Source organism: Osmia bicornis, chromosome 6, assembly GCF_907164935.1.
Source record: "Osmia bicornis bicornis chromosome 6, iOsmBic2.1, whole genome shotgun sequence".
NCBI classification, from domain to species: Eukaryota; Metazoa; Arthropoda; class Insecta; order Hymenoptera; family Megachilidae; genus Osmia; species Osmia bicornis.
Window position 1 is genome coordinate 2,085,068 of NC_060221.1, and position 27,522 is coordinate 2,112,589.

Here is a 27,522-nt window from a genome sequence, read left to right on the forward strand (position 1 = left end):
ACAGGGAGCACCGATTTATCGAGCACCACTTCAAATGATAAAACTGATTCAAGTTGTGTATTAAATTATACCATGCTGCTTAGTAAAATATCGTAATAATCATTTCATAATTCATTATAAATTGGATGATTAACGACGTAGAGATACGATACTGATATATGTATATCTTTTACTTTGAGCAATGATTACCGACGATAATTCATTTCGATGATACTATCGAAAATCACACAGTTCCATTATTCCTTCAATACTAACAGATTATATAACGTCTGTAATTTCTATTATTATTTCCCATAGGAGTCGAATAGTACTGTTCGTGTTAGAAAGTAATTGATCATTTCGTTGTTGTGATTTGTTTACAGGCATGTCGATTGTAGATTGAGATTTATCAATGATCGTACGACACAGTTTTCTAGAGAATAGATCAGTGTTAGAAGATATAATTGAATTTTCTTTCAAGGCAAACCATCTCAGGATAAATATTCGAAAGTGTCTAGAGAACTGTTAATGGCTTAATAAACCCTTGTATTACATGATGCGTACACTCTGGCTCAAAAATCTTTGATATAATTTGGAAATTTTTTACATAGATGAAGAAGTGATTTTTGTTGTCTAATGATCGACAAACCAATCAAATGGCAATTGAATTAATCTAACATTATTTTCCTTGGAAAAATTTCTTGATTCTACACAAAATTCAACAAGTGCTTTAATGAAACTTTTGAGCAACGATGTACGTTTGTCTGTGATATCTCTGAGCGGATAGATTCAATAAAATTCACGGAGATAATTTGTATTATCTATAATGGTATCTGTTATGGACTGTTTTGTAATTATAGGCGTGGAAACTGCAATTACAAGCGTCCATGGTAATCATACGTAGCAAATGATGGCTACCGCTAGTTTCTCGTATCATCAACTAGTCACGTCCGTATAGTGTTTTCAAAATGTTGTAGTCTTGTAATCGTTAAGGCCATCACGGTTGATGTTACAGTCACAATGTGCGAGGGAATATGCATAATGATAAATAGTCTCTCCCTGAACCGGCACGAATCAATTGAAATTTCCGCAAAAGATGTATGAACGCACGTTAAGTTACTTGATTCTATTATCATTGTATTGAAACTGTTACACTGAATGCTGGGGAACTTTTCTATGATCGCGTTCAACCCATCCTCCTGGAGGATAGTGATTGGTTAGTCCCAGATCTAGCAATTTAATAAAATTCAATGAAAAAATAGAGCTGGGGCTACCCTTTCCATGGGTTCCTCGTCGAAGGGATATTACGTGCCGGATGGTAATGACCCTCCCTATTGCTCGAACTTTGTTCCCACGTTGGCAGTGCGTAGTTGGCGATAGACCGAAGGGGACATCGGCTTGTTTCGTTCTTTTGAAAACAGAAGAAATTACGTCCAGGAAGCGCGAGGCTTCTTCTTCAGGTACGTAAGAAACAATACAACAAATACATGGTAAAGATTTTACAGGAGAGAGATTTCTCTTTTAAAAGATTCATAAAATCTTTCTCTTTTAAGTTTGAGAAAAAACATCACTGCATCTTTTTCCTCTTACTTTCGTCGGACCGAATGACATCATAAGAAGCTAAACTTTTTTCTTGTGTTGTAAAAAGCAATCTAGGTGAACTGATTCATTCTATACTTTTTTACTACGTAACGATAAATCGATTTTCTCACGTGTTAGAGTAATCCGATCACCGGATTTATTGGACAGCGAAAGGTTAGCAACGGGTTCAGAGGCGAACGTTTCACTGACCGAGGATATATTTTCCCCGAAGACGAGCAGTAGCTAAAGGAAGCCACTTTATCTCACCGAAAGCACACAGTTGCGGTGTAAATATATCGGCAAAGACAGTGTTTCTCCTCTATCCTTTGCCATTTATTCTTGGATGAATCCGTGGTGCGTCTCGTTTTACGCGCGGAAATAGCTATCTCTCTGCTGTCCTGTTTAATAAAAATCTCGTTTAATTGCATTCTCAGGCACCACAGTTATGCAAATCATTTTATTCAATGTTGTCGAGGAAGAATATTAAAAAGAACGTGTCACGTTTTTGTTGATAAAAAAATTCTTCACAAATTACTATGAAAAATTAAAAAAAAAAAAAGAAGAAGAAGATCCATCTAACCACTCTCCATTTATTTCCAATCATTTCATTAAAAAAAATTAACTAATTCAGTTGGCTTTGGAGTAAAATTCACAGAAATAAATAATTTATAACAGAAAATCCAAACTTGTTGTCCAAAGAAGATCTCTCACAAACTAGTATTTCACGTTTCCAAAAAAGAAGAAACAAAAGAACACTTGATTCTGCGTTCGAAATCTTCACCATATATTATATCCGATCAATATTTCCAGACATCTCGGAAGGACTTTATAACATTGCCGTGTCCACTGTTCTGCTATCTGTTTCTCGGCAAGAAAGTTCCGACCACTTTTACGGAATCATTGATAACGATGAAATTCAGTCGATAACGAATTATCTGAACACTGGTTGAATGCTAAAACGAAGATCATCGCGACGTGCATAGTGGATGACAACGTTTCAACCTGTGTACACAAGAATTACATACATATCTCTTCCTATCCGGCGTGGTCAGCTGTAATTCGATTATACGATTCGCTTTCGGAACTTCGGTGCACGTGTTCCAAGTACAAAATATTCTATGTGACAAGTTTCATGTATTTGCACCGACCTGCTTGCAGTTATTGCTGTCTCGACTCGACACCGAAATCTGTTTAAAAAAGTGTCACGTACGGATGAAAGAAACCAGAGGAAGAGGGGACAGCTAATCGTTGAATACCTGTCTCGATTTCTTTTGAACAACCTCGCTCGGTAAGTGTGATGTTGATCGTTGTATACTAATGTATACACGTTTTCATACGACACGCTTGTACAAGAGTTGAACAGCTTTGATTGATGTGTCATCCATATGTAGATGATACCAGAACAGAAATGAATATACCACACAAGTTTCGAATTATTTGATATACGGCAAATTTTTCTCCAGAGATACACAGTTTGTTGAGAGAATGAAAAGGGATCGAGATTGATTAGATTGCTAGGTTGCCTTGATCAACATTGATTAGGTTGCCACGCAAGCTCTCTACGTTGATGTAGATACGACGAGGATGAAATGTTTGAGAATATTCAACTTAGATAAGTAGTCGTGACTAAAGATTTCAATTAGAAGGTGTTTCTCAGAACTTATGCAGCAACCTCTAATTTGCATATCATCGATACAATAAGCTGAACTGTTTAAAGAACCGATTCCGTTATTGGGTTCAATTCCTTTCGAAGCTCTATCACTTCAAGCAGATACAGCAGAGCCTCTAAAACGAGCTCATGTTAGCACTAGATCGAACGCTAAACGAGATTAGCCTCGATTGCAACGATAACACGCGATCGTGTACAAAGCTAGAATACAAATTTTCTTTTGTACCATGTTCATTCACATTGCGTTCGATGCGAGCTCTGAATCTACTGCGTAGAAGGAATCGTGATATCTTTTTTATTTATCACCTGGAACAATATAACGAAGAAGTTAAGAAGGAAGTTGAAAAACATACGGGAAGATAAAGAAGAAACAGGGCCTTCGTTCGAACGGGATAGAGAGACGATTTGCGTGAACGGTTGATTGAAGTAACCGTACCATTATTACCCGTGTTCTTGTTTTCAGCGTTTAAGTAATTGTTATGCAGCGAACGATAACGCAATTGTACGAAAGCCAGTCAAGTGGGACGCAATCTTTTATCGCGAATAAAAATACTGTCTCCTTTTATCGATATGTGTACTTTGTGGTCGGAGAAAAATCGTTCGATATGATCATTTTGCAATGCTAATTACACGATTATTTTAATTGTCTCTAATGATCCTATAATATGTGAAGAAACTTGTTTCTATAGATGGTCTAGAATATCGACGAACGCGTAAGGGAGACTGATATTTTCTGAAATAAGTTCTTCGAGGATTGATTGATAATTTCTTTGCAAGAAATTTCTTTGTCGGTTTTGAATTAATTAAATCGTTCGTGTCTTCCGTTCCAGGTTTAACTGTATCAGGCAAGCAAGCACATCGATTCGAAGGCGTGTCCTGTGTAATTTCTCGCGTAAATCGCAATTAATTCCAAGGAGTACGGCAGAGGGTTCAATGGTAATTAATACATTTACACGTCAGCTAATAGATTTATTACGCAGAACACGTTACGCGTCGATGTTTCAAGGCAATCGAGAATAATCAAACTCCCGTGGCATGTCACTCGATATATTTTATTATGTTATGGACCACCGGTAACGTATTCGATGTTGCAACCGACGATATTCTCAATCTTCCTTAATAACGGGTGATTAGAAAGTGAAAAAAGAGACGTGAAATTGAATCTGAATGAAATCACCGTAGGATAATGATACGAAAAACTAGCATTGAGCAACAATGAAATGATAACGCAAGCTACTCTAATTAGTCGAAAGACGGTGAAAAGGAAACCATGAACTCGATAACGTAGAATCGTAACTTTTTAAAGCACGTGCCTCGGTCTCGAGGTAAACTTACGTTGCAATTACTGTAAATCTTATGCGAGAAACAGGTGTAAGACTTTATTCTGATTGGCTTGCCAGTTACGGACGTGGCACCGCCTCTCATACTCGATTGAGAATCGTTTATGTCTATGTGGATCGTGATCACTTAACGGGTGGGTGGTTGTGCCAATAAAAAGTGTATCAATGATCGAGCAATAGCAGGATGAGAAAATACTCGATACTGAATTGTCTTTCGAATTATAGAAAATGCTTCCAACATTCTAGAGCTACGTTACTGCAACAATTTCTCAGATACCGAGGAAAAGAATCGGTACTTTTTTCAGTAATCAATACAGCTTGGGTTACTCGTTGCCCTAAATAACGGTTCACCCGATCCTTCTATATTTCTCGAGCGATCCAGCTTCTCCTCTCTACGATCAGTTCGTGTCTAAGAATTCAATAAATAATACTTCAACACGACACGTAACAACGATACAATTCCAATCGTCCGCGTTCGATTGGAAATTAGTTCGCGAAACACGTAAGACGAGGGAAGAAAAATCAAGGGAACGATCGAAATCGCGAAAAGGTCGTTCGATGGCGGAAGTTCAACACCTACCCACCGAATCCGGTTCGAAAGGATTCCAAGAACGACCGAACGATTCTAATATTTCATTGTCGCGTGTATTGGCGATCGTTCGTACGGTTTTATCGAGTCTCGCGATCAAAGGCTACAGAGTGATTGTATTCGCGTTGCAGAGACTCGTAGAGGAGATACCCATCGGTGTTCCGTTCGAAAGACTGATCACAGGACGATAGACAGGATGTGGAACTAAAAGGTTGATTAGAAAATTGAAAAAAAAAAAAAAAAAAAAAAATTAATTGGGTCAAGAGTGAGATTCCATTGCAAGGACCCGCGTGTCTACAAAGTTGTGTCCTTTTTAGTCGAACTTAGTAGCTTAGAAAAAGGATAATAAATCAACATTCGATGGACAGGAACTTAAAGCCGATGTCATTGAATGCCATCTAAGGTATGGCTACGGTTCTCTTTGCTGACCTTCGTGGGTTTAAATCGACGATAGTTCCGTGACCGGTCTGGAGCATGTTTTGTGTTTCGTATACTTCAATGGAGTTGCATAATTCACGAATAATCTATCTGTGTTACGTTCCACTACCTTATCTATCGTTGGTGAATAAAATGAATAAACACTATCGCTTTTTAACTTACCTCAAAATTAGCAGGGTGAGTAGAGGATGAATAAATATCCGGTGAGGTGTTAACAGTAGCTTGGATCAATCTCCATAGGATGTTTTATGTATTCTGAAACATATGAACAACGATTTGATTAGTCAGGGATTAAAAGGAGGTGTCGGCCGGTTGCCGATTCGATACAGAAAGATTTCAATGACACATCGTAGAAAAAGCAGCGATGCGATTCGTTACACGAGTTTGGTGTAGACGAACCGGATACAATTGAAAGGCAATTAGAATTGGACAACAGTTTGCTTAATGAATTCAGTTTCTTCGTCGATGTATTAACGTAAATATCGACGTTTCTTGTCGACATCGAAAAACGTTTAAGCTTCCGGATAGGTAAATTGTTTTGGATTAATCATCGATGGAAATGTTCGATGAATTCTTACATGCTTCGAGCTGGAGATTTATGTAAAATTAAATATTGAACACTTTGGCGTTCTTTTTTTTTAAATCAGATTTATGCTTTTTAAGATTATTTTCCCAGAAGAAATCGTTTCCTTTTACGCGACACCCTGTGAAATCTTAGCGTGTAGCTCTTAGGATATATCGCAAAGTAATCGCAACAGCTAGCAATTTGCCCTCTTTTTTCAATTTCTATTAAACGATCGCGTGCTACAGAGTTAAACACTCGTTTCATTTACATTAAACCGATATTAAACGATAAAGCGTGTACACATGTCGACCATTAAAAATTCATAGTGGAATATCGAATATTCCCTTGGCACTATTATGTCGGCGATTAGTTACTTGCGGAAAAAAGCTCTCGAACGTTTAATTATTTAAAAGAATCAACGGAAAGAAGAGTCACGCGTGAAACGTGTTGCGTCCGTCTAATAAACGAGTTACATAAAGTATCTTATCGACGGAAAAACGAAGTGTTCGCGAAAGAGTTAAAACAGTATTGGTACACTACGTTTCATTGTAATTATCAATTAAAATTATTATAATGTTGAAGGGTATATATCACATGAGATGTACTGCCGTCAAAGTGTTAAAATGAAATGATTACAAGGAAGCAAAAAAACCAATACTTTTTTTAGTTCGCTATAAAGGATCGATTGTATTGATTGAAGTATTTTGTGATGTTACCAATCGCTGAGTATCCCAAAGTATGCTCGTTTGTCCATGAACCTGTAGAAACGGCTTTTGCCCGGTACCGTGAGCGTATATAAGACTGACGACGAGCTATCACAAAGCGCAGTGTTAGATTACCACCTCGACGTCAACAACGAGCATCGTGTTATTGGCGAACTGGTAGCCGGTGTTACTACATTCAGTGACCCGTTAAATGGTTCATCGTGGTCACATCGAGAAGATACTGGTACCTGAAATTTAAAAGAATCGATTGTTAACATATCGCGGTTCAACATGGAAACTGTGCTGTCCTCGAATTTAGCCAACTCCGGCCGAATCGATGCCAACAAGACGAACTTTGCGAAAGATGTGCCAAAAATTGCAAGATACACGGTAAGATTGGTGTAGCTTCCAAATTTTTCCACAATATCGAAATGTTTAATTTTAGCATTTGGAATTTTAGCGGTGAAATAAGAAATTATTCAATCCCGTAGCGTTGCCATTTCGAAACGCGTTTCTTCGCTTCTCTAATATGACACGATAAATCGAAAAGGAAGCGAACCGTTTGGATGCTTTCGTACTGTCCCCAATCTGTCATTACATCTATCTTGTTACATGTATAAAACAATGCTTACCGTTATTATAATTGCGATTGACGAGCCATTAATAGAATTGAAATGATGTAACTCCGTAATATTAGAATAGATGATGCATTATTACAGAGCATCGATGATTACTAAATTTACCGAAGCCATAAATACCACACTCTTGCCAATAATAACCCATAATTTTGTTCGTATACGAAGCGAATTAACGACTGGACAATATAATTCGCTAATAATATAATTCCATTGATGAATTGTAAAAAATTGAAGCGCTGATGGCATCGAGTTCCTCGTAACGAAGTAGGCGTAATGATGGTCCTAGAAATCAAAATATAAACGTTACGTTCACTGTTGTCATCTAATGTGAATCATTGCGTGGAAGTGGATCAACTATATAATTCAGTCCTCGACTATGTTGGCCATTAATCACCGAGATAAAACGTACCATAAACGAGAACGCGTCGCGAATTACCAGACGGAACCGATGCAACGGGCCATACGTTAATTGTCTCGCGTGAAAGCGTTAATTTAATTCTCGTCGCCGCGAAAACAACGAATTGTTGTTCTGCGCTAAGTTGCATTAGGTTACATCAACACGTATCCAAAGTGTTGCACCATGTGTTGTTTTTCAGAATATAAACGACCCGATACTCTACATCGTCTAACGAGTCAAACAAATGTTTTCTTAAAAATTTCTTACAGAACGATCGAATTACTTCTTTGTTGGAATGAAATTACTTAATAAAGTAAGCTGCTTCTTAGAACGAAAGAAATTTAAGAAGTCTCTTAGGATACACTAGCTACAGTCTTTGGAAAAATCAAAGTGATTTCTTTAGTAACTTCGTTCCTCGACTGTTTCAGCTGGCGGATTCAGCGGACAACAATATTGGCATGGATTATCATATTCAAATAGTTACGAAGGACGATAAGCTTAGGATACTAAAATTCCTTAGAAGGTTCTTCTTCAGAGATGAGCCGCTTAATCACTCTATTCAGCTAATACCTGAAAGCGAGGACAGCACCTGCATCGAATTAGAAGAATACTGCAGCATGTCCACGCTCGAAAACAATCTTAGTCTCATGGCGGTTTCGACCAGCGGTGCTATTGTAGGTGTCCTCTTGAATGGTAAGAATTTCACCCAATAACTATATTTTACGTATACATATCTGTAACAGCGAAGTAAGTGGTCTGAAACTTTTCATCGGTAATGTATATGTAAATTAAGAGCCCGATCTCGTTACCGAGAACCTTTTATTCTCTCTAAGAGTGAACAATACAAAGAACTGGTATATTCTACGAATACCAAACGATGAATAATTTCGCTTGAACATCAATATCAAATTGAATGTAGGTTAACAAGTGGATATCTTAAAATAGAAACCTTTGTCTGCTTAACAGTATCATAGGAGGTCATTGATATTTACCAGGCGTATCTTGTTTGAGCATTGATCTAGTAAAAAAAACCACAGTTTCGCTTTGAATGGATTAATGCTAAAGATGATAAGAATCGCGCTGAACCTTGAGGACTGGTAAATATAGTCTATCGTGCAGGGATCTGTAATTAAGAGAATGAAAATTGAAAAATTATATAAAAACTGTAAAAAAGACGCGGTAAGTGTTTGAAAGAATAATCTGATGGAAAAATAAGCTTAGAAGGGAAGAAGACACGCCTACGAGAAAACGGTACTATTCAATGTTACATAAATTGTTATGCGAGTACCAAGCAAACGTGAGACTTATTAATCACTACCGGTTGTCGCAGCAACGATACAATTATTACTCTATCGACAAATCCAGTTAGTTACATGTTATGCTGATTATCAAAGGCAACAGAAAAAAAATATATTTCTTCCCTTTTAATATTTTCACGTTTTCATTATCAGGTTCCTTTGATCAATGTATCGGTAATGATAGGGGCGATACCTTAGTTTTTATATTTTTGCCATATTATTGGTGAAGTAATATTGAGACGACGAACAATGAATGAATAAACTATTTCTCATCGAATACTCGTAGGAATTGTCACTTCGAATGCAAAGTAGATGTTAAACAGTTACCTTCGATATAAATTACCGAGGTTGAGTTCCTTACAGTAAGGCGCTCTATCAATCTAAAATAATCTACCGACTAATTGCTATTAATAGCAGGCAACTTGTCAGTTTTAATTATTGTAAAAATTCCCTTGATTGTTTCAGATATAAATTTCCACGTTAACGATACAATTTTCAATGAATTAATATCAAATTAATCTCAGGATTTAAAAAATTTTGTTTTTGAAAATTCATGCTCGCCAGTATTCATTCCTTTAATTGCAAGATTCTATATGCATCCGTCTTCCTGTTTCCATTCGAATCGTCAACAAGATTAATCGAATAAAAATTCGTGGGATCTTTTATAAGAGACTTGGAATATCCTCCACAACTGGATGTTTCGATTCTGCGTTTTATGCTAATAAGAGACCTTTAGAATGAATACATTATACGAGTATTGTCAGGTGAATTTATGACTTGCAATAATGTTAGCAACCATTAGCAACCCACTATTCTTATCAATCTGCCACTATTCGCTCGTTATCAATATTCTGCAACAAGTCGAACTAGGTTTATTCTATATTCGTTGACGTTCAAATTATTACATACACGCAGTTTTGCCTTGCGAATCAGAAATAAAACATGCAGGCTATGATTTTATTAATCCTACCTTAATTAATCGATAAATTATGCTTACTTGTTGCACGCAGGAAAGATGGATCCCCCTTGCGACGAAGAACCCGAGTACATAACCACGTGTGAAAATCCAAAATTCAAGAAAATTCTTAGGTTACTGCGTTACGTGGACAAAAATGTGAATCGGGATGGACAGTATCAGGGATTGGATATCCTGGAAATTAGAATAATATCAGTAGACACTAATTGGAGGGGCAAAGGAATCGGCAAGGCACTCGTAGAAAAAGCTATGTAAGTATATATGTAGTTACTTTAAATCTGCATCCAGTATCAACTTTGTAAGTTTTTAATCGTCTTATTAATGTTCTTTTCTATTATATTAGATAGATATTATTTATAGTTCGTCCAATGAGACGAGTCAGTATATGTATACAAATTCATGTGCTCGACGAAGGCCCGACTTACTCTATTATCAATATAATACGATACCCATAATAAATCGCAATCGATCGAGTATCGATACACATTTGAAATATTTGATTTACAGTGAAATAGGAAAGGAGAAGGACTTTCACATGGTACGCGCCGACTGTTCGTCCTTTTTTTCTGGCAAACTTTGTGCACGACTGGGCTTTGAACGAATATACGAATTGAAATATGCGGATTACGTTGACGAAGATGGTGATCCCATCTTTTGTCCAGCGTTTCCGCACACGTCAATCATCACATACATAAAAAAGCTATAAAGGATACCGCAGCACGATATATTTTCAACATCGAGTACCTGTTTAGAACGAAGAGTAATTATTCTGATAAACGCACTTTGAACTTTATACTGTATTCCTCTTTTTGGCGGTTATTCGAACGTATTGTATTATATATTTTTCGTTTCTTAAATAAACCATTAATTTATTTATTACTTTTATACGATGTAACGTAGCACCGTGATAATTTATCGCGTTTGCTTTGTCGAATACTCTTAAAATACATAAATTTATTACTTTGTTGTAATCAATTCACGCAAAGTAACGAAAATAAGATAATTTGTATTTAAATAAATTTCTAATAGTGTTACATTTTTTATAAATAAAAAATAAATAACTTTAAAATTTTCTACATACTGCTTAAGTTACATTAAAAATTTACTTTAAATACAGATTTACTGTATTCAATATTTTGACTATTATTGAAAATGTTGCTATATCACAATGTACAGAATTAAATACAAGTTTATTACAATGTTATTTATTATGTATATCTAATTTGAATTGTTTTAATTTTAAAATCTCTTCTCTTTGTTCCTTAAAATTTTGATACTCTAACTCACGTTTTAAATTTCTCTCTACTGTTGCACGTTTATTAAAATCTGACCACATCTTAATCCGTATTAGTTGAATGATGGTTCCAAAAATCATGATTGCCACACATACTCCAAGTGCCTTTGCTTTTTCTTTTCCAAATTGTTCATTATTTTGAACTTCACAAAAATCATTAAAGTTATAAAATCTGAAAATAAAAAAATTAATAAAAGAATGACATCAATTGTTTTAATTTTTTTAAATAAATATTCATCTGATAAACATACCTATGGGAATGAAAATCACAATTTGCTGAATCATTATATTTTACTTCAACATCATAATAGTGTTTAGTATCTTTTTTACTTAAAACAGAATAAGCTTCGTTGAGTTTTATAAAATCATCATGACTTCCTTTATTTCCACAATCAGGATGCATCTAAGAATGTAATATAATTAAAAGATATGTATGTTAGCTAAAATTAATATAATTCAAGATAAAACATACTGTTCTAGCAATATGCAAGCAATTAAAAAGAATAACATATATATATATACCTCTTTTGATAGCCTAATAAAAGCTTCTTTTATTTCCTTCTGTGTTGCATCTTGAGGAATACGCAATACATCGTAATAGTTGGTTTTATGTCTTTAAAAATCATATTTTATTCTATAAATTAATATAAAATTGGTTGTCATACTTTATTATAAATTCTAACCTTTTGCAGCACCTATAATTGCTGTTAAGAATACGAATTAAAACAGGTACTTCAGATTTATTCATACGACAGATTTGCGCCATAATGTTTAAAGACTTCACATACTTATAAAGTTAAAATCAACTTGATATAATTACACATCACAATAAATATTATTTGGCACTAGTACCAAAATGAAATCAATGATATTATAACAATATTATGTTAAATTCGCATAAAAAAATATTATACAAAATTTATTTCATTAATCATTTCAGTTAATTTCATTAAGAAATATAAAAAAGTACGAAATATTTTGTAAAATAAATACAAATACAAAAATTGTGTCAAATTTGACTAACTTCGATGTTCGTCATATATCGATAATTCGATATCGTATATTGTATAGCATCAAGCAAAGTAGACTTCCTTCGATGATGATCTTTTAAATCTCCTATAACAATTACACAAATTTATGTTTCGTTTTTCGGTTTTTTTCACATTTCCTTAGATTACTAAAGGAACTCATGAATTCATGAATTAAATATTTATTAAAAACCAAAATCAGAATCTATAATATCATAACAATTCTCAATCGCGATTGGTGTACAAGTATAAAATATATTACAATGTGTATACAGGAAACATTCTTATTTGTATAAGATAGGCCTCAAGCCCAGCTCGATGTCTATGCATTTTATGCTTATTATAGATACTTTTATGCAATATTTTTTATGCGTATTGTATAAGCTCTAGTATTATTAAAAAACTGTTATATACTTAACATTCGTATCGTATATTTTATGTACAAATTGTACGTTACGACAATAACTTATAACGCAAGCCTTTATCAGGAGATGTGAGAAAATCTAGTAATACAAAATTCTTATTTTAAGATGTGGTCAATTATATTTCATTGTATATTTTTTATGAACATTGGCTTGCCAGTATAAATAATACTTGAAAAATCAAATGCATTGGCACAAATCTTATACCTCGTCAAACATGTTTCATACATTTTAAATGCACGTGTTACAAAAGAATATCTTAAAATTATTGAACAATTGCAATGTAATACATTGATACAGTCACATTCTAATAAAATCTCTTATCAACATAACAGTAAAATTTTTTCAACGTCAATCAAAATATATAAAACCTTTACATTGGATCACTATGTGTTTGTTTTCTTCTTTTTTAATTTATTTATATTTTTTAATTCAATTCGTAAGAGATCGTAAACTTATTAAGAATTTTCTATGGTATTATTTCTCAAATATTTATAAACAATCTCCTTGAAATTCAACACATCATTTGTGTAGGCAATAGCAGCATAAACTTCTTTGTCTCACAACTCGTGATAATTTCAATTTACGAGAGAATTAAATCCATTATTTGTTAGTAGTAAAATATATAAGTGTACATGACTTTTTGTAACAATTTAAATATAAAGGCAAGTTATATTCTTTTCGAAGCAATCTGAACATTTTCAAGATTACTACATGATTGAAATGTGACTATTCGTTCTTATTTTCATTTAAAGGAACGTTTGGGTATTTCGGAAAATCTACAGCATCAACTGGATTTTTCACTTTAAAACTTGGAAATAGACCTGTCATACTGGTTCGAGTATTATATCCTTTAGAATAACCATCCCAGTGATTACCAAATACGTCGACCAAGTCTCCTACTTTTAGTTCTATTTCGCCACTTTTCCTTGGTTGATGATCTAGAATGGCTTGATGGGGGTGAGGATTTTGACCTCCATAATAATAAATATCATCCAACGATGTAAATCGATTATAAGCATCGGGATAATATGTTTGCATCAATTCGTAAGCCACACGGCATACTTGAGAACTGAACGTACATACCAAATAATCGCATTCGGATAAAAGATGTATATCGATAATTATACCTTGTAAAGAAGAATCCGAATATCGTTTTGCAACTGATGCAGTTTCCGCGATTTCCGGATCCCCTATTATTTCATAATTTGTATAACGATTTCTGGCTGTTGTAATCACTTTTGGATCATCACTGGCTAGAAAAACTCTTCTTACTTCGGGTTTTGGTTCAAGTTCATCAAAGTACTGTTCAACTTTAATCATATATTCGTCAATATCGTGATAAGCAGCCTCAGTACCAACTTTATCGGTTCTTCTTACATGAACTCCAACAATAGGTTTTTTAAAACCAAGCCTTTCTTTTGCATAATTCAACGTTTTCGTAACATGTTCCTGAGGTCGCATTAAATATTTCAGAACTTGACCTACCCACCATACTAATGGATGACCATGAAGTTTTTCTAATCTTGGGGCTAAATCTGCTGGTACACTGGGTGGTTGGTATCTTGGTTTAGGATAAACATTGTCCACAATTGGTAAAGAGATTACTTGTTTAGAAGAATCACCAGGCCAATTGGCATGTGATGCACCATTTATAGATATACATGTATCGCTTAATGGTTTGAAAACAGACTCCCAACCATCCTTGTGATATCTCCAACCTTTTGATTTAATTATCAGTGTTCTTTCTGTGCCATAAGCAACCAAGAAGCAATATGTAATATGATGAAGCTAAAACATGTGATATATTGTATTTGCAACCTTTTCAATGAATTTTTATTTTGATATAAAGTAAAAGTTTATTTACCTGACAACCAAATCCACAGCCTTTATTTAAACTACATACTAATTTTCTTGCTTTGTTACAATCACTAGGGTTCTGTAAATACTTGAATCTTCTTTGAACAAGATCAGATAAATCTTTTGCTTCTTTTTTACGCCATTCATCATAGCCATCTGCTTTTGTTAATCTATCAATATCTATAATAAGAGATCTCTTATGATCCCAAAGATTTTTTATTATATCTTGTATTTTTTTCTCTTTTTGTTCATAACTGGGTTTATCAATAGTTTTTTTAAGCTTATTTAATTCAGCACTAATGTAATACCTATTTTGAAAATCAAAGTATTAGTGTACTCTACACTAATACTTTACAATATATTAAAAATTTACATTATTGATATTGTACTTACCATAGTTCTTGTACATTATTTCTTACCCTACGTCGTAATTCTTCGTATTCAGAAGAAGGAATGCCATGTTTAACATTGTCTTTATGATCCAACAATTCGTCATAGAGGGATACTTTTTCAAGCTTTTCTTGTATGGAACCTAGATGGTCTCCTTGAATGGATTTTGATCTTTCTCTGGAAATTATGTTATCCTGTACAACGAAAAGATCACAATGCTCTTTGTTTTAAACTTTAAATAAACCTGTTTATTTTGGAACATTTTTGTTGCAGGCTTACCCCAAAATGATATTCTTTAATGCTTCATTTTGCCTCTTGAGAATTTCAAAATCATTGACCATCTGTGCCAAACGTTGAGCATTTTCTTTATTTGTAGGACTTTCATTATTAGATGACAAACTATTTGCCTTAAGGATATGCGATACAGATACTATTAGTACCAAAAGCCATGTAGCTAATAATGCTATTCCTACTTTTCCTAACCAACCAGGTCTTCCTGACCAAAATGTTGCCATTTTATATTATGGTAAAAGATTATTATATCGAATGAATTGCATTACGTCATCTATAAACGAAAGATTATCACATAATTACATAAAACTACTTTAAATTTCTTCGTCGACAATGAAGAAATTTACGATGTTGCAGATATAATTTTGAAATAATTGTAAAAATTATGTTTAACAAAATTGCTATGTCCAACGATACGTGATTTGAAAAACACATAAAACGACTTAAAGAATAAAATATAGCTACCATAAAAAGTCAACAACTGACATTAATATATTTCAATATTTATTATGTATAATATTGTATCGTTAGCTACATCAATAAAATGTTAGCTTACCAACCAATTCATCGTTCTTATAAAAATATTTTAAACGTGAAATAAAAAACATTCGTTATCATTAACTTAGTCATAGGAACAAGACGTTTATATTAAATTGTCAACTTGATCTTTTTCATGTGCTATTACAGTCATTAAACACTTGTCTTATGTGGTGAGTGCTGCCAGTATAAATTATAATTCTGCAAGTGCTTTATGAGGAGTTTGCACTGAAATAAACGCAAACATTTTAACCAATAACTGCGCTTATTTTATACTTTATATTTTTTGAAAGTATTTTGCAAACGAAGCAAAATTTAATTAATAATTAATAAACTAATAATACATAGAACGTTAGAAATATGAGCATAAGCTAATTTTAGAACGTGTCTTTTATATTAGATGGCGGTAAAAATTGTAAGTTTGATTTTAGCATGAAACACCGCTATCTACTCATTTTATGTGCAATTTTCTTGTATAACCTAGAATCTTGACACTGTAAGCACGGCGTTGTGTGAATGTGAACGGACAAATTAACGCCGGACAAAGTATAAAAACTATTGTTTGAACGTTATTTAAGTGATATTAACGGATTTGTTATCGTGGTGAAAGAAAGAATTAAATCGAATAGCCGCGGGTAGGAAAAGCATGAAATTGACATAAATAACGTATTGGTTTTCGTATCCTGTCGCGGTATTTCTAAACGCGGGTTGGTTCTTTGTCCCCCTCCCACCCTTTGGAACCCATCCGAAAATCGCGCAGCATCCTTGCGCGCGAAACACGCGTATGCCGGTGGACGCACATTGTGTGCCTGTACTACGTTGTACATACCTGTGAATAGTGTATTTTAAGCTTTAGTTTTACGGGATGAGTGTGTGAAAAATCGGAGCGTGCATAGTAACCATAAAGAGAACGAATAGTATAGAACTTTAATCAAACGATATTTATCAATCGGTGATCATTCGGAGTAATCGTAGCCGGAGTAAAGTTTGTATGTAATATCGGAAAAGGGAGGACCTCCATTATTGTACCTGGTATCATTTCGGAAATGAATTTCGTAACATCGGTGACAATACGAGGAATCTGAATTTTGCGGATCTTTTGCTTCACCTCCCCCTCTCTGCTTTCCTACCCCTAATTCCCTCCCGTCCGTCGATGAACAAGCAGTTGTCGTTTTTTGCATGTTTCACTTTTTTTTTCCTTCGACATCCCCCCAGTTTCGTTCGTTCGTCGTCGAAGCTGTTGTGCCGTTTGGTAAAACTTAAAAAGCCAAGTAGATTAAGCTGTGTTAAGTTGAACAATTCTCTTTGTGTTCTCGTTCCTCGTTGTCCGGCAGTGTTGTCAAAATTCCGGCAGCACCGCTCGCCCAGCTGCCATTGCTGTACTGTCTGGCGTTCAATCGCAGTTTCATAAATACGATACTTTTTTTCCGTCATTATTCTCGTTGTTGTCGTCGTCCGTCGTCCTCGTCGTCGTGGAAGCAGCGGAGATGCCACACTGTTGAAAGTCACACGTAGAACATGCCCGCAGAACAGACGTAGCGGGCGATTCTACCTTTAGCTCCAGACGCCGGTTCTGAGCGAGCTAACCTTCACAGTGAGAGTTCCTCTTATCTGTTTAATCATCGTTCATCGAGCCCGAAGCATCGGTACAGATTGACAGAACGATGAAGTGGCTTGGTGCGAGTAGCGCTGGTGCCGCAGGAGAACCGGCACCTTCGATGCAGTTGCACCATCCTTCCGCGAATGGACATATACCCACGGTATACATTTATTTCAATCTTTTTTTTATTTATTTTTTTTTTTAATTATCTATCGGTATATATTCTTTAGCAATTTATCAGGAGTAATCAAAGTTCTACTCGTAATCGAAATGTCATAACCTATCTTATGTATCTTGTGGCTGAAATATTTCGTTTAAAACGTGAGCCGAAAAAATTATCATTATATTAGTCTATTTGATTTATTTTTATTTAATACACTGATATTCAATATAAGAATTTGCATTATATTGTTGAGGCATGAAAAAAGATATTTTTTTATTGTACATATGCACAAGTATTGTATATGCTTGTGCTTTGTTTGATCCATTATGGCAGAATATCATGTTGGATTTAAGGTGTTTTGGTTGTATTCAAGTTGCTTACTCCGAAGTAATAAAAGTAATGTTGCATGTGTTGCTACCTTCTTAATGCTATAAAAAAGTAACAATTAGATTATGTTTTTATATCAAGAATTTAATGAAGCTTCTTCAAATAAAATATATGTAAAAGGGTTGTATTAGAATGGATCAAACAATCCCACAATATTTCTAAAGCAAGCTGCATCTTTTTAAATTGCTAATTGTATGAACTATTATTTATTTCATATTTTTTCATTGTCAACAGGATGCAGAACAATGTGGACAAGTAATGGCTGGTGGCGATAGTATGCGTATACAACCTGGTCAAACGCATCAGATAGGTGTAAGCAGAACTCAAGATGATGCCATGGTGGGTTATGTATTTCAACGACCTACAGAAGCAGAATTTAATGCCCAGTCTTCAGCTTTTCAAACAAAACAAGCCCCGCGTGCATGGGCTCTTGCAGATGATGCTATTATTGATAATGTAAGTGTATTAAATATGTAAAATTATATTTTATGTATTTTGAATTGGAGTAAGATTTGATTTTGCTGTTCTAATACTTAAACTTATTAGTATACTTATTCAGTTTGCATATACTCCAGTTATTTGACCTTAAGCTTTAATGGTTTATAGAATCCAGAGAAGTGGAAATATCCTATTACTAAATTGAGTATGCCACAGCAGAATCAACCTCAACAATTGGGTCTACAAACTATGAACAATGTGCATCTACCATATGAAATACATCCAATGCAACTAAAAGTGAGTAGCAGCTTACAAATTTATATTATGATTAGTACGAAATTATGTTAAAAAATTTAGATCTAATCGTAATAAACAAATAATATGTGAAGGTTAATTAATTTAGTAATTACTAACAGTTTTATTTTTTTTTTTTTTTGTGTGTTAATATAGAGTGGAGCACCAGGAGCAGAACATTTAATTTATCTCAATAATCAGATGACAGCTCAGCAACAGGTTGCTCTATTTCATCATCAGCAACAGCAACAACAGCAACAGTTCAGGAATGGCCAGGTAAGTGTCTTTGTAGTATATCCACTTAGATATTTTGCAACAGCACCCAATTCATTAAACCCGTTAGATTTCTATAAAATTCACGAAAAATGCAAATGCAAAAGAGAAAGTATATTTGATATTCTTGGATTATTTCAAGACATACATAGTGAAATATTATATTCCTTAATGCGTTTTGCTGATAACAGTTACTCTAATTTGTTTTAAACTTAATTTAAAACTGAGTAATTTCGATATGAATAATTTTCGACTCATCGTTAAGTTATAAATCGTTCTATCGAGGCATTGACACATCGTAGATGTATTTAATATCTATGAGGAAACGCTGTCAGAACTTGCAATACCAATGGTACAAGCACGCCTACGTCTAAGTAAGCGAGATTAATCAAAGTTATGGAGGATGCTTCTCACAAAAGGGTAATCTTTTCTATTACACGAAAAGAATATCGTTCGCGTTGTTATTTCAACGTGTTAATATCTGTGTCGTTATATACACAACTATTTTACATATCAATGCCTAAAAAAATATCACACGCATGTATGCGTGTTTTTCAATTTTAATTATCGCAAGGTTGTTAATACTTGCTATAAAATGATACATTCATGTATGAACCTATGAGAAAGTTAATTCCTGTTCGAGTATCTAATTACGGGGATGTCATTGACACTCGTAGTATTAGTTAACAATGAGTTGGATAGAAAGTTCAGTTGATTCGTGGACTATTCGTGCAAACTGTGTCAGGGCCGAAATTCGGTGGTTTAGTAAATTACAAGCGATGAATTTATAGCTGGTCGTGAGGTGATGACCTTCGGCTAGTTCAAAGCTTAATCGAAATAAAAATTAAAATTGAAAAAAGGTACACTTTAATTATTTATTTATACATTGACTTGTAATGTTTTTGGGTACAATAAAATTTATGATTTCGTAATTTTTATTGGATATTAGTTTCTTATTGTTGAAACGATAAGAAATGATATATAAGCATTTCGTAAGGATGAATATTAAGCATTTCTTGTTCGATGTAAAATTATTCTTCGATTTCAGTCGTTAATATTTAGTTAAATCCAGGTAAATTAACTAAAGCGATCAAATTTTCATCCGATCGCCGTAAGAGGTCGTTAAATTAAACGGGTGGAAGGTAGGAGAACGGTGATTGGTCGTTGATGTTTGTAAAGTAAACTGTGATTGGTTAGGTAGCCGGTAGAGGGCATCCCGTTCGAGCGTCGTTCTTTGTTTCGGTTAGGAGGACAGTCTCTATCGAAGAGAGAGGCCGGTTAACGATAATTCTACGAGAGACACGAGTAAAGAGCATCGTGACGCTTAGCGTTATTTTAAAACTGGTTTCGCGACGCGTCTCGCGATATGCCAAGACGGACGTGAATTTAGTCAAGAACGGAGTAAATCTACTTGCTCCCCCTGTAAATAAACGCGTATTCGCGGAGTGAGTGTGCAAAGTGCGCGAGAGGAGAAAGGAGGTGGAGGAGGTGACGGTGGCGGCGGCGGCGGCGGCGGCGGTGGCGGTGGCGGCGGTGGAGGCGGAGGAGGAAGAGGAAGAGGACGAGGAAGAAGAGAGGAGCATAGGTAGCAGTGGCAGCATCGAGGCACCCGAGGTGTCGAACTGTTTGACAGGCGGTCGAACGCTTTTCTTTCTCTCTCACACTATCGTCTGCGGTGACGCGATTCGTATTGTTCGACGACAACGGCGGCGGTGTGGTGTGCCGTTCACGAGAGGTCTGTCCGCCGTTCGAAGAGGAAAAACGAACGTGAAAACAACCGGGAGTGGTGTGTATTCAGTGCCGGCTGAATCGGCGTCCGCGCCCCGACGCCGCAGTTGACGTACGACGATTCACTGGATTTCCTAACAACGCCTCCACGGTATTCAACGGATCGACTCCAAGATAGCCTCGACTACTGGGATAGTGCGTGGAAAACAGTGTGTGCAGTTGAATTTCTCGTTCGAGTTGTCGGTGTACCACGGGGTTAACGGTGAATCTCTCGGAGGTGACGCGCCGTGCCGAGGGTACCTTGGAGACGGTGGAGAGTTTCGGTGTAGGGTACGGCCAGGGAGCAGGCACGAGCACAGGCGACTGGATGAAACCACCGCGGGATCTTTTTCTTTATTGCGACATGAAGGATTTGGGGCCCGACATGGTATTTATTCAACTTCAATTTACCCAGTTTTTCCGACACGTTTATAACGAATCGAAACGGATCGTCGAACATTCGTGAATTTATAGGTTATGTTTCGACAATTTTTTTACTCCACAACGGGAACCTCCATGTTTATAAAGTTCGAGGGAGGCTTGTGTTTCGTGTAATATTTTTCTAACACCTTTTCCTCGCGATATACATATCCGACAGATTCGCGAGGTGTCTATTACGAGGAAGATGTTCTATATACCTTCCCGTTAGTCATCTAACACCTACTGGATACGGTCAATTATGAATTTCAGCGTATACATGTTTATTAACGTTTCATATTTTAATTGTTAGCTTGTTATAGAAACAAAAATATATATCTACTTCGATTAGAAATAGTAGCGAGGGTCAATGAATTTTAATCTCGTTTTCATTTGACACACGACGAAACTGTTTTCATTAAAATTCAACCGAGTTGTATTTTGGTACATCTTTGAATTTAGAATGACGTTCCCGATGACAAAAATAATCCTACATTTAAACATTTTTTGGCATACCCATGAAGCAACGAAAATGGATGCAAGATTATAGTTTGTTTACATTTTCGTCGACCCGAGTAAATCCTGTTTCTGACAGCTTTCCTTGACATTCAAGTAAAAATATATCATTTCGAAGGATTTATTTCGACGTTTTATGCACTTTTTATTCATTATCCGAAGTAATCAGAAAAATAGTCTCTCAAGAACGATGCTTGTTTTTGTTTACCGCGCTTTTCAGAATGACATATCGATGCAAATAAAGTCATTAAAGAATCATTCGAATCGTGAGCAAAATATAAAAAGGTGTCTGATACTTATTCAATCAATCGGGTCTCCGAACTCGGTTAACCTTGTAAACGCAACAACGAACCATTAGCATTATACTTTGCAACGAAAGGATGGGAGAGAGAGAGAGCTCTTTAAACAATGCGTGCGATTCTTCGAAAAGAAATTAGATAAAACGTTCAAATTCCTATCGATCGTGTTGCAAAACACGATTAAGTAATTCGATACGGTCTCCGGCAAGAGTAGAGGGGGGGAAAGAAGAAAAAAAAAAGTTTCGTGACAGGAGGGAGAACCTCCTCGAAACGACAGCTGCGGATTTGAATCCTTGGAGCGCTGCTGGTACGCTTTGGCCATAGAAAAAATATGTATCTAGAGGTCCGAGTTGAATCCTTGTTGCAGTTCCGTTTCTTCGGACATTCCTTTATTGTTTATCTCGAATTCTGTACAGGAGTGGTGGAAGCGTCTGGAGTTTGTGTTGCGATTATACTGATAAAAAACAAAAGCGTAGCATAGGCTCCGTGCGTCGCCGACCTTCCGGATCGGAGTAGAGGAGCTAGTTGGAGGGAAAAATTTCTAAGTCTCCATTTCGCCAGTTTGATATTATTATCTCTATAAATGATAATTAAGAAAAAAATTCAGATATTCTACGGAGTTTCTCTCATCGAATCAGACATAAATGGTATGATACATTTATTGGTATTTTGAATAATCAGCGAAATAATAGGGTGTACACACTTGAACCGGACATACTGTATATCCTCTGTCTTGCTTTGATACGTAAGCAACAAGCAAGTAATGCCGGAGTTACGGGAGAGAACGTTCGCGTTGTTTTAGGTTAATGTACTTTCGCACGGATTATAAGAATGCTTCTCGGTGTGGAAGCGTGTAAGAACGATATTACGTGTTCGTTATCTGGGAAGAATTTTTTTTTTTCTTTTTCTTGTAATTATCAATCATTCACGGCCGTAAAGATTACATGTATGTACATATTTTTTCATCGTTTCATTTTCGACCACGGTGTATCGCGTTTGGACCGGTGCCATTTAAATTTATACGGCTTTATATTTTGCATGCCTTCCCCCTTGCTCGTGGTTCCCCCTTCTTGCGCACACCTAATCGATTGAAACACTGTCAGGGTCCTCTCTGGACAACCGTGACACACGCGAAGCGGTGCGTGAGTCGAAAAACTGAATGAAAACATTTTCGTATCGTTCATCCTATAAATACATCGTTTCGTTCGTCGTATTCTTCAGCTTTAATTATTTTCAATCGACGACGAATTTAAAAATTACACGCTCGTCTATTCTATTATACAACGTCCTTGAATTTGATATGAAATATTTGTCGGAAAATATTTCATTTGAATCAACAGCGAAAGCACACTCGTTCGAACAACCATTTGCCGTAAGGTGACGTATTTGCGTATCGATCCTGGTATCGATAAAATCGTAAAAAGATAAATATATTTATACACGAGCCAGATGCAGTGCACACACCGCGCGATACTCTTGCGCCAATATTGTATAAACGGCAAATGTGCTTGGAGGGATATTGATTCGCGTGAGTCACTCGTATCTCTTCTAGTTGCTTCGAGGTGTTCAGGTCTGACCTTACTTGCCACAAAATGTGGTCCAATTAGCCTGGTAATTCGCGTTGCAGTGCTTACAAGCAGACGGATCCCTCTGGTACTCGATGCACCCGGATCGGTACAGTTCGTTCCACAGAGGAGTTGTTATTTTCAATTTGAACATAAGAATGAAAAATGTTTCCTTGTCACTTGGTTGCAAGGAACTTTCTCTTCTCTCGGCTGGACAGAATAACAGATGGTTAGGAATAGTTATGCAGTTAAGTCGCCCACGGGTTCGCAGGCCTCTTCGCGATAATCGTTACACAAGATCAGTGCTCGCTCTTCGATTATGTTACTTTCATAATTCTTATCGTCGCGCACTTCCAGCGTTCTCGTTAGAGGGACCTTCGGAATATTCAACCACTGGTTCATCTTATTTCTTCGTTTTTTTTTTATCTTCGAGACGTAACCGTTGATCCAGATTGCGTTCCACGGTTGTGTTTCGTCTAGACACGATATTTCCATCTAAAAGGCTTGAAATTCCCGTGGAAAAGATAAACAAGCGCCGGGAAAGATATTCGGTCTTGAATCACGGCCAACATTATGGTTGGGCTAAGGCGACCGGTTAAGACACAAGGGAACTCCTACGCGACCGCGTTATCGTATTCTATTCGCGATAAAAGAAGAGTGAAACCAGTTTCCGGTTTCTCGGCTGACGTCAGCCTCCAAAGAAACACCTTTGCGATATTGTGCGAAAGAACATTAACCCTCTTCGAAGGGTTTAAAAAAAAAAAAAAAGGAAAAAATTGATGATTTGCGTGGTGCTAAAAGGAATGTTTATTGACATCGGCTTATATGTCAGTGAACTTACGCAAAGCGGTATCGATAATCGATAGTTTCTCGGTGATTGGAGCTTCGAAGCGAACCAACTTGCGTTCTCATTATTATTTAGAAATAACACATAAGGGAACGGGATGTTTCCACGTATCGATTGTTTTTCTTTTATTTCAACTTGTCAAACGTTTCTGTTTTATACCTTTGTTTTCTCTGTTCACGAAAAAGTTGATTTTATGGTGTTCCGCGTCTTACGGGCGAATTACTCCCGATAGTTTTTCCGCTAACAGTCGGTGTAATCGGTTTCTCTCATTCTGTACTTTCACCCGATGGAAGTTGAAGCTTATTCGAAATCGTGGTACGATTTTTCTATTAAAATCGATCTCTACCCCGGGATCGAGGGGTTGGCAGAGATCGTTCTGGCTATCGAAAAGCGTATCGCATAAATTTGTAACACGGCGGCAGAGGTCGTTTAGGAGTAGCGTCAGATATGAACTTTTATGGTGTTTCCTTGTGATCGTAGAAACGTGCGTCGGTCACCTCGTATCGTATTCTGTCGTTTATGTCGTAAAGTGACGTATCGCGTCGTGACTTGTAGTGACGTGACGCGCATGTCGTTGAACCTAAACGCATCGGTTACGCTTGCAGATTCGTCATCGAGAACAACGAATGTGCATGTGTGTAGTGTTGGGAGAAATTCATTTCCACGCGTCTTTCCGCGCGGTCGCAACTGCGTTCGGCTATGCCACAAGACCAAAACGTGGCTTTACATATATTGCACTCTCTCATCAATCGCAGTTATGCATCGCATCCGTTTCGGATCTCTAATACGTGCTTTTGGATTCGAGGATATTCATCAATGCATAAACTCCCATTTTAACCACGTCCTTTCGAGTAAACTAGTTACATCCGTTAATTGCTCTGTAAATGCGCCGGTAATTATAACCTCTGAACGTCTAATTCAGCGATATTTTGTCCGCATCAAAAAGCAAATATTTACATTGCGTTTTACGATTCTAGATGCAGGATAAACGATTCGGTAGCTTTAATCTCTCGATGCGTAGTCGTAGTAGGTATATCGTTCGAATGAAGAAAAAAAATGAAATCGTAATAGCAAAAAAACAAACCACCCCTAGCTGCTTTTCCCTAGTACGTATGGATGCGCGCGCATCCAGCTGACGCATGCGCACTCGAACGCATCCAACACGCACGGTAGAGACAGAAAGCTAGAAGATATTCAGAGAAAGAGAGAAGAACAGGATTCGCCTCCCTCGTGCTGCTGCTGCTGGTGCTGATTCTTCGCGAGGACAGTGGCCGTGACCCGCGGCCGAGGGGCCTGGGGAGGGGTCGGTGGCCCCGTGGCAGTTTAGCGGCGACGTCCACGCTGCCGCTCGACGCTCGAGCGTCGACCGGTGGGAGAACCTCGTGGGTGTGCGCCGCGGAGTCGGGAGAGAACGGTGTACGGAACGGAACGGAACGGAACGGCAGTAGAGGGAGTCAGGACCGTCTGGTGGGGTACGGCTTAGCAAGCTATCTCCAGCTTTGTTCAATGAAAGAGAGATCCAGTACTCTTGGGTCTCGTCTCGTCTCGTTCTCTGTTTATTTCTTCTTTTTCCTTCGTTCGATGTGTAGAGCAGTTCCTCTCGCTCGCTCACCTTCGTTTTTCGTCTCTCTTTTCCTCCCCTAGTAGAGTCGTCGCCGCGACCAACGTTCCAGAGTGCTTCTGCTGTTGGCCGATTCGAAGGGATAGAAAGACATCATCCTCCTGGTCTAATGAACCGCGAGACGATCACGGTGCATTTCTATGGCTTTTTGTTCTTTCCTTCCTTCTGTTTTTATCCGTCGATTTTTTATTTTTTCTTCTTCACTGAACGCGCAAAAAGTATATCCCTCCTCGGTTTCAAGGGTCGAAACTGTTCGGTATCGCTAACGAACAGCCCGAATGAATGGAAGGTAACATTTTTCCTTCTTTCTTGTTTAATTACCAACCGCGTTCGTACTTTCGTTTACTACCAGACAGCAACAATGCAACGGAATATTTCTATCGAGTTTATCCGTGGAATCGAGCCCCCTTTTCAGAAATTCTCTCGTCCGTTCGCTTTTCGACCCTTTTCCGTCTCTTTCCACCCTGTAACCGTGCTTAACGTGCAAAAGCGTCTCTGCCGGCCGGCGACGCGGTCGATACTCACGGCGTATCGCCCCCGGTTGACCGAGCCTTACCCTTACCCTTACCCTTACCTTCCCAAACCTTTCGTTCACCGTTCCACTCCGTTTCTCATTCCGTTCTTATACGTAAAGGAACGCGACTCTTGGTATCTGCTGCACATTCGGTGCAGCAAAGAATCACCAAAGTACCCAGCTAGCCCGAGTACGTTTTCTCAAAAATGAATCAAGATACCTTCAGCCCTTTGCCCGGGGCGCCCTTCATCTGGATGCTTACGAGAGCGCGCTGTCTTTCCAAGGGTAGGTGTTCACTCGAGAGTAGAACTCGCATGCTTTAACGCGCTGCAAATTGAGGGCCGTGAACATTCGCTGGGTGAATGAAATATTAAAAATAATACTATTAATATTAATATATATTTATATGCATATGACGCAGATCCGTGGCGCCCGCAGTGCGCGCGTTAAGATATATTACGAATATAAATCGAAGTTGCGGTAGCAAAGCGACAATCATTTACTGATACGTTAAAACGGAACGAAATGCAGATTAGAAAAAAAATGTGTCGCACGATGTGATGCAAACGAAGATTTGCTTTCCAATTTGATACACGCGAATCGTGAACGTTGCACTTTTTCGTACAACGTTTTCTCCCCCCGTGGGATTTCTAACCGGTTTCTAAACCCGTGTGACCCGTTCGATATTTTCCTTTTTTTTCTATGTGTTCCTTGTTATCGTCCGATTTGTCGATCTAGGTGAAAAGACGCAGCAGCCTTGCCAGGGTATTTTATCGAAAAGCCAGCTGTACATGTAACAAAGAATTTATGTAGAAAAGACAGAGT

At 37.0% G+C, this 27,522-nt stretch overlaps 4 protein-coding genes across 8 annotated transcripts in view; 2 read left to right on the top strand and 2 right to left on the bottom strand.

Moving 5' to 3' along the window:
- Positions 1-1,284: 1,284 nt before the first annotated feature.
- On the top strand, positions 1,285-11,059 carry LOC114877314 (arylalkylamine N-acetyltransferase 1-like). 2 transcript variants are annotated; one of them, XM_029189722.2, is made up of 6 exons: positions 1,285-1,439; positions 2,719-2,848; positions 4,060-4,165; positions 8,329-8,593; positions 10,209-10,425; positions 10,682-11,059. In XM_029189722.2, the coding sequence occupies exons 1-6, from the start codon at positions 1,295-1,297 to the stop codon at positions 10,878-10,880; spliced, it is 1,062 nt and encodes a 353-aa protein (XP_029045555.2). In that variant the 5' UTR covers positions 1,285-1,294; the 3' UTR covers positions 10,881-11,059. The 2 variants fall into 2 exon arrangements, with proteins under 2 accessions (XP_029045555.2, XP_029045556.1); XM_029189723.2 differs by lacking the exons at positions 1,285-1,439; positions 2,719-2,848; positions 4,060-4,165 and adding an exon at positions 6,889-7,255.
- A 286-nt stretch (positions 11,060-11,345) lies between these two features.
- LOC114877316 (dnaJ homolog subfamily C member 4-like) lies at positions 11,346-12,424 on the bottom strand. The gene is made up of 4 exons (XM_029189725.2): positions 12,152-12,424; positions 11,991-12,081; positions 11,720-11,871; positions 11,346-11,640 (listed from the first exon to the last, which is right to left on the bottom strand). The coding sequence occupies exons 1-4, from the start codon at positions 12,232-12,234 to the stop codon at positions 11,376-11,378; spliced, it is 591 nt and encodes a 196-aa protein (XP_029045558.1). The 5' UTR covers positions 12,235-12,424; the 3' UTR covers positions 11,346-11,375.
- Positions 12,425-12,662: 238 nt separating this feature from the next.
- LOC114877309 (alpha-(1,6)-fucosyltransferase) lies at positions 12,663-16,146 on the bottom strand. 2 transcript variants are annotated; one of them, XM_029189712.2, is made up of 5 exons: positions 16,016-16,146; positions 15,448-15,733; positions 15,172-15,345; positions 14,786-15,086; positions 12,663-14,709 (listed from the first exon to the last, which is right to left on the bottom strand). In XM_029189712.2, the coding sequence occupies exons 2-5, from the start codon at positions 15,681-15,683 to the stop codon at positions 13,648-13,650; spliced, it is 1,773 nt and encodes a 590-aa protein (XP_029045545.1). In that variant the 5' UTR covers positions 15,684-15,733; positions 16,016-16,146; the 3' UTR covers positions 12,663-13,647. The 2 variants fall into 2 exon arrangements, with proteins under 2 accessions (XP_029045545.1, XP_029045546.1); XM_029189713.2 differs by lacking the exon at positions 16,016-16,146 and adding an exon at positions 15,925-15,943.
- A 170-nt stretch (positions 16,147-16,316) lies between these two features.
- The window catches only part of LOC114877308 (pumilio homolog 2), a 62,334-nt gene continuing 51,128 nt past the window's right edge, over positions 16,317-27,522 (top strand). The window contains exons 1-5 of one of the 3 annotated variants that reach the window (XM_029189706.2): positions 16,317-16,631; positions 17,331-17,756; positions 18,381-18,602; positions 18,753-18,881; positions 19,035-19,154. In XM_029189706.2, coding sequence (XP_029045539.1) covers positions 17,661-17,756; positions 18,381-18,602; positions 18,753-18,881; positions 19,035-19,154 — 567 coding nt within the window. In that variant the 5' untranslated portion in view covers positions 16,317-16,631; positions 17,331-17,660. Of the gene's footprint in view, positions 17,757-18,380; positions 18,603-18,752; positions 18,882-19,034; positions 19,155-27,522 lie in introns of all 3 variants that reach the window. The other 2 variants (XM_029189708.2, XM_029189710.2) reach the window with 2 other exon arrangements.